This window comes from Phyllobates terribilis, unplaced genomic scaffold (genome assembly GCF_046119375.1).
Source record: "Phyllobates terribilis strain yellow unplaced genomic scaffold, ASM4611937v1 Scaffold_5__5_contigs__length_657084704, whole genome shotgun sequence".
Classification (NCBI taxonomy): Eukaryota; Metazoa; Chordata; class Amphibia; order Anura; family Dendrobatidae; genus Phyllobates; species Phyllobates terribilis.
The window spans coordinates 371,770,776-371,785,456 of NW_027362765.1; the positions used below are offsets into that span (position 1 = coordinate 371,770,776).

General features: G+C 45.0%; 1 protein-coding gene across 3 annotated transcripts in view; it reads right to left on the reverse strand.

Annotated features, from left to right (window-relative positions):
* Positions 1-14,681, reverse strand: part of LOC141273214 (rap1 GTPase-activating protein 1-like) — a 92,918-nt gene that overhangs the window by 47,709 nt on the left and 30,528 nt on the right. For all 3 annotated transcript variants that reach the window (XM_073684781.1, XM_073684782.1, XM_073684783.1), the window contains exon 9: positions 1,653-1,706. In XM_073684781.1, the coding sequence (XP_073540882.1) occupies positions 1,653-1,706 (54 nt within the window). The remainder of the gene's footprint in view (positions 1-1,652; positions 1,707-14,681) is intronic.

The window sequence follows — 14,681 nt, forward strand, 5'->3', positions numbered from 1 at the left end:
AGAATATAACTACCATAATACTGCTCCTATGCACAGGAATATAACTACTATAATACTGCTCCTATGTATAAGAATATAACTACTATAATACTGCCCCCTATGTACAAGAATATAACTACTATAATACTGCTCCTATGTACAGGAATATAACTACTATAATACAGCCCCTATATACAAGAATATAACTACTATTATACCGCCCCTATGTGCAAGAATATAACTACTATAATACTGCCCCTATGTACAAGAATATAAGTACTATAATACAGTCCCTATATACAAGAATATAACTACTATAATGCTGCCCCTATATACAAGATTATAACTACTATAATACTGCCCCTATATACAAGAATATAACTACTATATTACTGCCCCTATGTACAAGAATATAACTACTATAATACTGGTCCTATGTATAAGAATATAACTACTATAATACTGCCCCCTATGTACAAGAATATAACTACTATAATACTGCTCCTATGTACAGGAATATACTGTAACTACTACTATAATACAGCCCCTATTTACAAGAATATAACTACTATAATGCAGCCCCTATATACAAGAATGTAACTACTATAATACTGCCCCTATATACAAGAATATAACTACTATAATACTGCTCCTACATACAAGAATATAACTACTATAATACTGCTCCTACATACAAGAATATAACTACTATAATACTGCCCCTATGTACAAGAATATAACTACTATAATACTGCTCCCTATATACAGAAATATAACTACTATAATACTGCTCCTGTGTACAAGAATACAACTACTATATTACTGCTCCTATGTACAAGAATATAACCACTATATACTGCCCCTATGTACAAGAATATAACTACTATAATAGTGCTCCCTATATACAGAAATATAACTACTATAATACTACCCCTATGTACAAGGATATAACTACTATAATACTGCTCCTATGTGCAAGAATATAACTACTATAATACTGCTCCTATGTGGAAGAATATAACTACTATAATACTACCCCTATGTACAGGAATATAACTGCTATAATACTGCTCCTATGTGCAAGAATATAAGTACTATAATACTGCCCCTTATGTACAAGGATATAACTACTATAATACTGCCCCTTATGTACAAGAATATAACTACTATAATACAGCCCCTATATACAAAAATATAACTACTATAATACTGCCCCTATATACAAGAATATAACTACTATAATACTTCCCCCTATGTAGAAGAATATAACTACTATAATACTGCCCCTATGTACAAGAATATAACTACTATAATACTGCCCCCTATGTACAAGAATATAACTACTATAATACTGCCCTCTATGTACAAGAATATAACTACTATAATACTGCTCCTATGTACAAGAATATAACTACTATAATACTGATCCTATATACAAGAATATAACTACTATAATACTGCCCCCTATGTACAGAATATAACTACTATATTATTATTCCGTGCAGGATATAGCACAAGGAGATACGCTATATACCTTCAGAGGTATAAACTATTGTTCGGGATGTGATTGTGAGGGTTTATACACAGATGGCGGTGATAATCCACACAGTATGTACGATTATCTTCAATGAATTATAAGGATTAGGAGAAAATATTAGAAATTATGTCCTCACCTTCATGTGCAGGACAGGGAAGAACTTCTCCACAGATAATTCTTCACATAAGACCTGAAGGAAGATTAAAAAAAATGTCTGTGATCTTCATGCTGAGAGTTGTAGTGATGCAACAGCTGGTAGACAACTGGTTGGAGATCATTGTCATAGGTTCCTCTGTCTTCTGGGTAGTGCCATAGTGTTACAAATGAGGAATTTAATTCCAAGAGCCAAAGAAGTTTGTATCATGCACTGCATTTTTTAATTTGCCTTTGGAGGGAGAGATAAGCCCACCTGGATGAGAGGGCCACTATGACAGAGAGCGGGTGAGGATTGCCAAAACTAAAAAGGAGCATAGAGGCTTTTAGGATTACTATACAAGAAGTGTCTGCGTGCCTGAGTGTGAAGAGGATGACCACATCTAAGATTGGAGACTGGTGCCTGTGTGAGGAATTATGATGGGGTAACCAAATATGCAGCCAGACTATGCAAATTACCTGACAAGAACTGCTGCAGTTATATAGTCGTGCCAAAGGGCAGAGCACCTTTTGTACAGAAAATGAAATTAGGAAAATCTAAAAGTGGAGTTTTCCACTTGATATTGTGCCTGTCCTTGTAATCTGAATAAGATTTTTTACTAAAAGTTTAATAAAATACTTTATATTTTGGAGCACCCATTGTTGGTGAATTAATCTCTAAGAGCTACTGCAGAGCACTACTGCCAAGAGAGGAGACATGAGAAGGAACAGTGACCAGCACTGAAGACGTTCACTGTGCTACATTGTCAAATAGACTGTGTGATGGAAGTGCTGCTGAAGTATTTGCCAGCAGATTCTCTCATGTGTGAATTAAGTGTTGCCAGTATTTGAAATCCAAAATGCCTCCCACAATAGCAATTTTTTCTCCAGTTACCACCGTTATTGGGGGAAGCATTTTGTATTTTAAAATTAAATACTAAGTTTGCAAATGGGATGAACTTTAACGCGTCAGTCTATTCATCATCTGTACTGTATATGATCTTGTTAATGGAGTTTATATAATGCTCTGATTTTATTAAATAAAATTAACCTTCTTTATGTTCGTGGATGTTTGCTGGTGGTCATCAGCGGGACTGACACCCACAAGCTGAGAATATGAAATCAATGTCGATCAACAACACATGGTAAGCTTCAACTACAGGTGCTTCTCACAAAATTAGAATATCCTCTAAAATTACTGCATCAATGCGGCGTGGCATGGAGGCGATCAGCCTGTGGCACTGCTGAGGTGTTATGGAAGCCCAGGTTGCTTTGATAGCAGCCTTCAGCTGGTCTGCATTGTTGGGTCTGGGGTCTCTCATCTTCCTCTTGACAATACCCCATAGATTCTCTATGGGGTTAAGGTCAGGTGAGTTTGCAAACAGTCAAGCACAGTGATACTGTTGTGTGTAAACCAGGTATTGGTACTTTTGGCAGTTTGGACAGGTGCCAAGTCCTGCTGGAGAATGACATTTCCATCTCCATAAAGCTTGTCGGCAGAGGGAAGCATGAAGTGCTCTAAAATGTCCTGGTAGATGGCTGCGCTGACTTTGGTCTTGATAATACAGAGTGGACCTACACCAGCAGATGACATGGCTCCCCAAACCATCACTGATTGTGGTGTAAGAGGGAAGACCGGGAGTAAGTACTTTCAGAACAAAGGATCCGGAACTGCCGGGGCCATACCTCTGGTTGCAGGGGGAAGACAGACTTCCAACACAGGAGTCAGGTGACTGGGAAGCTGGGGACGTGTCCAGAGTGAGAGCTGGGAGGTCAGGTGACCGGAAAATTGGTGGCGTGGCTAGAGAGAGGGAGAGACGAGGACTTTTGCGTGGGAAAGCGAGAGCAGAGTCCCGCTCAGGAGGGCAGTGTGAGAGGGTCCAGGCTCCTGGCTCCAGTACTGGGAGCAAGAGCCGAGTGCAGTGGACCGGAGGAGTCAAGCTGACTAGATGGAGGAGAGACGCAGGGTCTGTGGAGCCGAACACGTGAGGTGCCGTGTTATGGACTAGGGGCTCAGCGGGTAAAACCGGAGACCACCCGCTGCCGCCAGAAGACTGAGCATTGTTTGGGCGGGGAAGCCCGAAGAAATCAACACCGGCATCATCTGGCAACTGCCTTGTGGAGGAAAAGAGTCAGCTAAGTGTAAAAAACTGTCGATTACAACCGGTTCGACTCTGCTATATCTAGTTAAACTGTGAACTGTCAATTAAAGACTTTTACCTGCTACTTCCCTTGTTTTCCCCCATATTTTCCCCTGTTACTCTCTGCGTGGAGATTGACCCTGTTATTATAAACTTCCCCTGTTTATTAACCCTGTATTGGCTGCTCTGTGTTTCTGTGTCTCTGCATCTAAAGTACTCATGTTACAGTGGAAACTTCACACTAGACCTCCAGCAGCTTGGATTGTGGCCTCTCCACTCTTCCTCCAGACTCTGGGACCTTGATTTCCAAATGAAATGCAAAATTTACTTTCACCTGAAAACAACACCTTGGACTACTGAGCATCAGTCCAGGTCTTTTTCTCCTTGGCCCAGATAAGATGCTTCTGGCGTTGTCTATTGGTCATGAGTGGCTTGACACAAGGAATGCGACACTTGTAGCCCATGTCCTGGATACGTCTGTGTGTGGTGGCTCTTGAAGCAATGACTCCAGCAGCAGTCCACTCCTTGTGAATCTCCCCCAAATTTTTGAATGGCCTTTTCCTAACAATCCTTTCAAGGCTGCGGTTATCCCGGTTGCTTGTGCACCTTTTCCTACCACACTTTTTCCTTCCACTCAACTTTCCATTAATATGCTCGGATACAGCACTCTGTGAACAGCCAGCTTCTTTAGCAATGACCTTTTGTGGCTTACCCTCCTTGTGGAGTGTGTCAATGACTGCCTTCTGGACATCTGTCAAGTCTGCAGTCTTCCCCATGATTGTGGAGCCTACTGAAACAGACTAAGGGACCTTTTTAAAGGAAGCCTTTGCAGGTGGTTTTTGTTAATTATTCTAATTTACTGAGATAATGACTTTTGTGCTTTGTCTGTAATCCATAATCATCAACATTAACAGAAATAAACACTTGAAATAGATCACTCTGTGTGAAATGACTCTATATAATATATGAGCTTCAGTCTTTGCATTGAAGAACTGAAATAAATTACATTTTTGAGGATATTCTAATTTTGTGAGAAGCATTTTCTCATTGTTCAATGTGCATTATATAGTTCAGCCACCAGATGGCACAGTATTAACACACTATAAACTAATATTTATTTCTGTATTCCCCAAGCACCTTAGCAAACAGAAGCAATGGTATATTTTTACCTAGTTTGCCTATCCTTCACCAATAATTTCCTTTGTCCCAGTTCTCCCATCTAGAAAACTTATTAGCTGATATATTCTGCAATAAAAATTTTCCTTATTTTTGCAAATGCACACTCCAAATTAAAAACATAAATTCCCTGAAGAAAAGTGTCCTACATAATTTAGTCACCAGATGGTGCAATAATAACTATGCTCTCAGTAATGATGTTTGCAGGATCGCCATATTATAGGCAAGTGAAAAAAATCCCAATGATAAAAAAATATTGGACATTTCCTATTTAAATTTTTAATTTGAAACAGGGAAAAAATATATATTTTTGTACTGTGTTAGCCAGTAGATAGAAAAATATTTAGATTTGAGAGTCCTCAGTGGTTGATACCTTTTAATGGCTAACTGAAAAGATAGTAACAGGTTGCAAGCTTTCGAGACTACTCGGGTCTCTTCATCAGGCTAGTATAACCCAAAATCTGAAGAGTCACATATTTATACCCAATAAGGCACAGAAATAATGCAATAGATGACACAGGTGATGAAAAGCAAAGCTATTACTATGGGAGAGATAAACATGTCAAATATGTCAAGGGCTGTCACATTGTAGAAGGATCATCTTTATTCTTTTGCACAAGGAAAGACTAGAAGCAATGGGATGAAACTAAATGGGAGGAGACACAGATTAGATATTAGAAAAAACTTTTTGACAGTTAGGGTGATTAATGAGTGGAACAGGCTGCCACGAGAGGTGGTGAGTTCCCCTTCAATGGACGTCTTCACACAGAGGCTGGACAGACATCTGTCTGAGATGATTTAGTGAATCCTGCTTTGAGCAGGGGGTTGGACCAGATGACCCAGGAGGTCCCTTCTAACTCTACCATTCTATGATTCTATGATTCTATGATTTCTGGCTGTAAATATTTTAGCAGTTCATAGATAAGGACTGTGAAAGTTTTATTGTTTGGTGCAATGTTGTGATGACCCTCAAAAGTCTGATGGGCACATTCCTTAGTTGTTGTAGAATGACATAAATCCATGCGACACATTCATTCCTGCTCTGAAGGTGTCAAAGGTCACCATTAGTTTATATTCCAAGACTCTACTTTCTCTCTGAGATTTGAAGTTACCTTTTAATACCAGTAATTTCATGTCTTTGATGCTGTGATCAGGGGAACAAAAATGCTTGGCTACAGGTAGATCTATTCTTTTTTCTTTTATTGTGTGGCAAAGAGAATTCATCCTTGTCCTAAGTTTTTGCCCCGTCTCCCCTATACACGGACCCCCAGAGGGACATTTGGTACATATAATTAAGTACACTACATTAGATGTGATGCAGCTGAACGTACCTGGGATCTTGTAGTCCTGATGTGAGTTAGGAATCTTCATCTTGTCTGTGGTCGTTATAAACGGACAGGTTTTACATTTTTTCTTGTTGCAGGGAAAGGTTCCTGTAGCTGGTGGAGATGACAGGGAGCTTCTGACAATGATGCTTCTTAGATTTGGGGTCTGCCTGAAACACAGAAGTGGGTGGTCTGGAAATATGGATTGTAATCGGTCATCTTTTTGTAGTAAGGGTTGTAGTTTCCGTGCAGCTCTCCTTAGTGCCTCCAGATTTCGATTGTAGATGACTACTAGAGGCATTCGGTTGCTTTCTTGTTTGGTTTTGAAATGTAGGAGATGATTCCTTGATAATCTGGTTCTCAATTGTTCTTGGATGGTAGCCCTGTTTCAAAAATGTCTTTCTGAGGCCATCAAGGTGTTTGTCTCTATCCATAGGGTTGGAAAATATCCGATTGTATCTGATGGCTTGGCTGTAGACAATATAGTTTTTTATGTGTTTCGGATGGAAACTGTCCCATTTAAGATATGTTGGACGGTCAATTGGCTTACGGTACAAGGATGTCTCTATTTCATTGTTCTGTAGCTTTTTGACAGCTTTGATACATGTGAGGAATGTCTGCTTCTTACACATTCCTCACATGTATTAAAGCTGTCAAACCGTCGCAAATCATGCACACGGGAGAGATTCAACCATATCACCGAGCAGCTGTAAATACTCGGAGCTCGGCCCGAGCATACTTGGCGAAAGGGTTAACAAAACATACTCGCTCATCACTACTCTGCACTGCTAGTTCAGGAACTCTATCTGACCTGTGCTTAGCTTCACTCCTGACTTGAATCCTTTTCACTTGCAGGGGCGCTTGGTTCATAAACATTGATAACAACCTAATCTTACGACCTTTGTCTTGTAGGATTCCTGTAAGAAATAAACAATTAACACAATTAAAACAATCAGCATCTATTCAGCTGGAGCTTCTGGAGCTTTTCGTACGTCTTCAACCAGCTCTCTCTCTCTATGCTTTAACAGTTCTTTGTTTCTACAAAGTCTTTTAAGGAAAATCAAAGCATGAAAACAAGTCTTTCCAGTAGGCAACATCTTCCATACTGCCTGTCGGTGGTGAATACCACTCAAGTGGGCTTACCTGGTCCACAGGCAGAGATACCTGTCTCCAGACGACAGTTCTTGGCACTTGACTCGGTTCACCAAGTGTTTCATACGTCAGCATCACGGGCCTCCTCACTTCTCGAGTCGACATCCTCCTGGTGAGTTGTTCCTCAGAGACCACGGGTTCTTTGGGCACAGAAGTTTCTTCCGCCACACTCATTTCCTGTGCTTCCTCAGATTCTCTTGGAGCTGCCTCTGTAAGTTTCTGTACTTTTCCTGAGTCGCTGGTTTCCGCATGGTCTTGTAATTCCGCTCCTGCTGAGCGTCAATCGGTCTCTTCAGGGGCCAGTGTTCGATCATCAGATCTGAATTGGACTTCATCTGTACTCCTTGGTACTCTGGAGCCTCAGGACTTAGTTCACTCTCCTGAGGATAGCACATCCCTCTCCTTGCCGGTCGGATTTCATACACTGGGCTGTCATTAGCTTTCCTCCTTACGACCACATATACCTTGTCTTCCAAGTACGAACAAAGTTTTCCTGGACTCACGTACGTTCTTGACTAGCACCCGGCTTCCCTGTGCCAATTCTGCTCCATAACATTTTCGATCATAGTACTCCTTACTCTTGCTCTGTCCTTGCGTAACCACTTTGGACGTTATGTTGTATGCCTCTGCCATCCGTTCCTTCCATTTCCGAACATACTCCGGATATGTTCTGTAAGTCTCTGACACTGGAGTATTGAACACGATGTCGATTGGCAGTCTTGGAGATCGTCCATGCTATAGGAAAAAGTGGGAGTAACCTATTGCATCGCTCTTTGTACAGTTATAGGCATGTACCACTTTTGACAGAGAACTCTTCCAGTCTCTCTTCTTGTCAGCTGTTAAAGTGCGCAACATCGACAATAATGTCCGGTTAAAACATTCCACTTATCCATTACCCTCTGAGTGATAGGGCGTTGTGTGGGACCTCTGAATTCTACAGTACTTTCCTAGCTTGGCAAAGAGCTGGTTCTCAAATTCTCTTCCTTGGTCATAGTGTAACCTCATAGGGAACCAAAACCTCAAAGCAAAATCATTGAAGATCTTCTCTGCTGCTGTTCGACTCGATTTATTGGTGGTGGCATATTCTTGAGCAAATCGAGTGAAATGGTCCATCGCCACCAAGATGTATTCGTAGCCACCCTTGCACGTCTCAAGATGTAGGAAGTGTATTGAGAACATCTCAAATGGATACATAGTTTGGATGTTGCCCATAGGTGCCCGGGTTGATGTGTTTATCTTTCAGACACCCACACTTCCTGGTCACATACCTCTCAATATCTCTCTGCATGTAGGGCCAGAAGAAATGTTCACGGATCAAATTTGTTGTCCTTTCCACTCCCAGGAGTCCCATGTTTTCATTGAGCTTTTGAAGACCAACCTACGAAATACTCTGGGTAGTACCAACTGACGGTTTTGTCCTCCTTTACGATACAGGATACCATCTTCACTGAAGTAGAGCTTAGTCCATTCTTTAATTACAACAGATACTGCTGGTGACTCATTGTCTCTCTCCCGTTTACTTGGAAACCGATTTTGGTCCGCATAAAGTAGTATTCTACTAATTATCTGATCTTCCCAGTTGTGCTCTACAGATTTTCCCTTTTGGTAGTTATTGAATAGACCGGGGGTGATCTTGTTCTCTCACTCTTATGGTGGTTTCCACCGTCAACGGACACCACAATGGTGTGTCTTCCAATTGATAATCTTGTACTGCTTGGGTAGTGCTCTCAATTGCTTCCAGACTGACTTCCTCCAAGCATTCTGGTCTGGTTGACGGCTTTGCCGTGGATTTCCACTGGTCCCAAGAGTTCTTTTAGTGACCGAAGGCAAGTGTGTGGCAGGTAGCGCCTTCTTCATTCTTCAGTTAAAAGGCTCGCTTGGGCTCCTGTGTCCCACAGTGCTTTTACAAGGAGTCAATCTAGCTGGCACTGTATAAAGCACCTTTCACCGATTAGGCTGATGAGGCTATCTTTACTGACTGAGTAATCCTCCTCCCAGGAGTACATCGTTTGACCACTGCACTGGGCATTAAGTAACTGATGCCCCTGTCTCCCTTGCAGCTGTTGTAGATGGGAACACACTTGGGGATAGTACTGACGCAGCCGTTTTACCTCATGCACCGTTCTGGGTTTGGTAAAATTTGGATTTGCTTCTGGGGCCTCCTCCGTGTCGCGGTTACCAGTCGCCCCGCACTGGCAACCTCCTGTCTTTTAACCCAAACGACCGTGACCATTAGCACTCCTTGGCATAATGTTCTTCCTCACCACATCTTAGACAGTGGACACACACCGTACTCGGATTTGATGAACGGCACGCTTCACAAGCCAGGTATCTTATGTTTTGGAACCAACTCCTGGGTCTGAGGGATACAGGTTCTGGCCTGGAACGAGTCAACTTTTTCACCTCAATCAACGCGGCTCGCAGTTCTCCTGTTACTTTCTCGCAGTCAGCGCTGGCAGGACTCTCTTTTGTTTGTGATTTAAGGTTCCCTCTCGGAGTTGGCACTGGAGGGTCTCTATGATGATCTTCGGACTGGCCACCGGGGGTCTCCAACTTCATCTGACTCATTTTGGTGATTTTAGGAGCAGAGCCTTTCTTTAACTTCTGTTCACTCTCTGACTCCAAACTAGCAGCCTCATTCATTTTTTCAATTAGGACTTCGTCCAAAATGCCAGGATCTTCTAGGTACTGTTTCAGCTGCAACTTGATATTTTTGCTGATTAATCCCGTTCCCAATGATCTCAAGAACTTCTTCTGGACTAGTCCAACAAACTTCTGTTCCACTTCTACATCTCTGGATGCAAACAACAGTCTATCCTTCAGTTCAATTGCTCTGAACAAGAAGCTTTGGGGTGATTCATTATTTTTCTGTGAGAGGTTAATGAGTCGGTGGAACAATTCTGAAGTACTCTCTTCTTTACAGTGTCCTTTAAAATCATCTTCAGCTGTGGCAAGGTTAATTGACTCTTTATTTCTAGCATACTACGGAGGTTCAGTCCTGGGTTAATTGCTTTCACCACCCCCTCAACGATCTCATCTGGCTGGTAGCCTTTCTGTAATCCTGCATCGATCTGGTGCAACAAGTTCATATAAGACAGTTTCTCATTCTGTTCACACTCTCCAATCTGTCCCAGGATCTTGAATTCTTTCCTTATGGTGATTTGTGGTGTTAGAGAGGACTGTCTCCCTGATCTATCTAACCCAAGCAGGTTAAAGGTTCTGTCTGAGTCTGTCAACCGTTCAGAGGTTAAGGTCGATTCCTGGAGGGCATGTTAGGGCTTTGAATTGTTCTTTCAATTTCTGTAGTTCAGTCTGTGGACGGAGATTCCTGCTTTTGGTAATTGGTGCTGCCCCTCCATCCTCCAATTTCAACCTGCTTAGAAACTGTGTTAGTTCCTGGAGGAATGTCCCCATGACATCTTCAGATTCTTTCACCCCCAGCTCATCCATTTTTGCATTAATGGCAGCTAATATTTGCCTGCGGTTGTGTGCTTTGGAAATCTGTTATATGTTCTGCTACTGTTCTCAATTCTTCACAGGTTAACTGAAGAAGCAGCTCACTAATTCTGTCCATTTGTATTTCCACATCCATTGCTGCTAGTGAGTTTTTCTTTAGGGCTGGTCCCCTTTAACTGGTGTAGCAGAGTTGAGTTGAGGTGCTGTGTGTAATGCACACGCCCGGACTGACTGGCGTGTGCGTGTTTATATAGTGATTCCACTGTGCCATGAACCGGAGAGTGCCTGGAGGGGCGTAACTAAGTATCTGCCCGATCCGACCAAGGTCGCACGACGGCATACGACGCCAGTGCACCAGGGAGGAACCGAGCAGAGGAACCAGGGTCTACTCCAGGTCAGACTCCGGACACGGCTGTTGACCCACACCGGGGAATACTGGAACAGGCAGACTAGAGCGCAGGCTGGGTAGGGTCCAGTACAGACTGGGAGACAAATTCGAAACCGCAGACGCGGTGGACAGGGCCGAGCAAAGCAAAAACCGCAGACGCGGCGGACAGAGCTGAGCAAAGCGAAAACCGCAGACGCGGCGGACAGAGCTGAGCAAAGCGAAAACCGCAGACGCGGCGGACAGAGCTGAGCAAAGCGAAAACCGCAGACGCGGCGGACAGAGCTGAGCAAAGCGAAAACCGCAGACGCGGCGGACAGAGCTGAGCAAAGCGAAAACCGCAGACGCGGCGGACAGAGCTGAGCAAAGCGAAAACCGCAGACGCGGTGGGAACAGGGCTCTGTTCACATGGAACAGACTAGAAGGGAAAGGCAGAACCAGATACCCACAGGGTACTTGCAGAGAAGTAGCGAGTGGACCACAAACTCACAAACGGAAGTACAGTGACAACGAGCAGGAGTTAGGTACGAGTTCAGACTCTGCAGAAAAAGGAAAGGAACGGACATAGAGAAAAAACAGGTAAAAGATAGGAGAGAGTTCAGACTGGAACTGAGTGTACGGAGGAGACCGACACTGCAGCGGGATACAGGAGCGGGTCTGGGAATACGGCCCCCAGAGAGGCGGGACGAACAGGCAAGGAGCGTGTTCAGACTGGCCTGGAAATACAGCCTCCAGGATAGGCAGACAAGAGAACACAGACAGGACTCAGTTCAGACACGGGAACTGATACTGACGCGCCCCTGGGCCTGTGTCGCGCTGCGTTGCGCACGCGGGAGCTTACCCGGAGCCGGATCTGTTGAGGGTTGTAGTCTCGTGGCGGTGACCCGGTCCGTGCCCAGGGAGTCAAACTGAGCGGCGATGTATCAGCGGTAGATGTTGGACGACTATGCCACCCGTTGAGTACAGCTAAGGAGCTGCTGCTGCAGGGCAGACCGCTGAGGCCGGTGGTAGGATTGTGCAGCGTGATGGTATAACCCCCAACAGGAGGGGTATGGCCTCAGGGCAGCCGACGTGGATGATGGGGGTAGCAGGAACCACTCGGAGACGGTACGGTGTAGTTCAGGGTCTTTACTGGTGACAAAGATAGACCCTCCCGGAGTACTGGCTAGCGATTGGGGCCTGGTCAGTCCTTGAGCAGATGGGATCTCCCCTGGCCAGGCGGAGTTGTAGGCCTCCCAAACTAACTGTACTCTTCTGGCTACCTTGCTAGAGGCGGGTATAAGTAGCCCACGTCCCTGAGTGTACCGTGTGGTGCTCACCCGTATGGCCGGTGACTCGGGGCCTTCGGGTTTCTTGGCCAGAGGACCTGGAATCCCCTGCCTGACGGATTCTGCTGCTGGGTAGGAGTTAGTCCCCACAGCCTCGGACTCCGGGTCCGGTAAGAAATCTTCTCAGTCAGGGCGAGCTCTGCAGCTGCCAGCCCCTGACTCCTTGTAACACTGCTCCCACAGAGCTCCTGATGTTCTGTTCCTATATTTGCTTCTTTTCTCTGTCTCTACTTCTTCTCTACTCACTAACCCTGCCTCAGCCCTAGGTTTATATAGGGGAAGTTCTTCCCCTCCCAGGACTGGGCAGGAGGTGTGGCATGCATAGGATTCCTGACCAAGAGACCTCCCACCTGCTCTCAGACGTAATATCTCTATCACTGTGGCAACCAGACCCCTGGGGTGTCACATTCCCCCCTAGTGAAATTTAGTACTCCGGGACTAAACATATTTTAGAAAAACATAACAAGATATAACAATAACAATACAATAAAGAAACACAAAAAGGTGGTCACGGCATGTCCGTAACCGGGTGCAGTCTTTGAAGAAAGCAAGGTGTCCATTTCACCAAAACAGGGAGACGTAACCAGGTAGGGGTCTGTCCTGCCCCGAGTCCTTAACAGTCTTTAGTCCGTCCTGGGTTACGCTCCAACTATGTACACAGGATTCCCGGTAAATCCACCAAAGACTCCTATAAACAACTAGAAACACATAATTATACACAAGCAACAAGAAAAACAGGTAACCACAAATAAAACAATTGATACACTTCAAATCCTCCAACGTGCGGGTAACTGGCCTCTAGTGGCCCTAGTGGACCTACGGAGCTGACTGTCTGGCCCTGAACTACAGGGTGTAGGAGCTGTCAAGGGTAAATTGGGCAGCTGTCTACGGGCCCTTTGGCTCACTAGGGATATGGCAGGCTCACTGCAAGCAGAGGGTTGATCCTCCTGATCTGCTAGTGTGGGGTCTTCTGCCTCCTGGACCGGCTGTTCTTCCAGCTCTACCTGTTGCTCCGTAGGTGCTTGGGATGCTGGTTGGAGGAAGGTGAGTACGGGTACCACAACTGCACCATTGACTTGAGTCCAAGACCGAGGGAAGTCTCCGAGCACAGTACTAACCATATCTTCCTTTTCCTCTACGGGTCGATGGTCTTCTTGTTCCTCTTCAGGGTTCCGTAGCTGTTCAGGACACTTCTTCAGGTGATCCCGGGATACAATGGCTGTGGTCTCCCCTCCGTCTTTACTGATGGTACAGACCTTCGGGTTCTCGTGGCTTGAGGGCAGTACGGTGTACGGGTCCTTCTCCCACTGGTCGTCCAACTTGTGGAGCCGTCTTTTCCTCTTCAAGACCTGCTCTCCGGGCACCAGGGGAACAGCGGGAGCATACTGGTTGTAAGTTTTCTCTTGTCTCTCCCTAGCCTGACAGAGACTTCGCTCCACGTCTGGGTCAAGGCGAGCCTCTGGCCGAGTCAGCATCTCCTTCACCAGCCGGACGGCAGGGTCACTGTCTTGCGTTTCCGCCCAGTTGTAGTGAGGTAAGGGGTTAAGCGTAGCGCCTTGCTTACTCCTTACCCGATGGGAATACTGGATAGTCCCATGACGGTGAAACGCGGGGAGTTCGACTTCTTCCAGTCCCTCTGGATCTTCTCCTACGTCCGGTAGGTTTGGCATCCTGGACAGGGCGTCCGCGTTGGTATTGGAGCGTCCTGCCCGGTATTTGATGGTGAACTCGTAGTTGGACAGGCGGGCCATCCATCTCTGCTCTAGGGCACCGAGTCTTGCCGTGTCCAGGTGTGTCAACGGGTTGTTATCCGTGTACACGACGAACCGGGAAGAAGCGAGGTAGTGCTTAAAGCGTTCGGTGACTGCCCACACCACTGCCAGGAACTCTAGCTTAAATGAGCTGTAATTCTCAGGGTTTCTTTCGGTGGGTCGCAGTTTTCGGCTGGCGTAAGCGATTACTCGCTCTTTCCCCTGCTGGATCTGGGACAGCACGGCTCCTAGCCCGATGTTACTTGCGTCGGTGTAGAGGATAAAGGGCTGGCTGTAATCCGGGTACGCCAGGATTTCA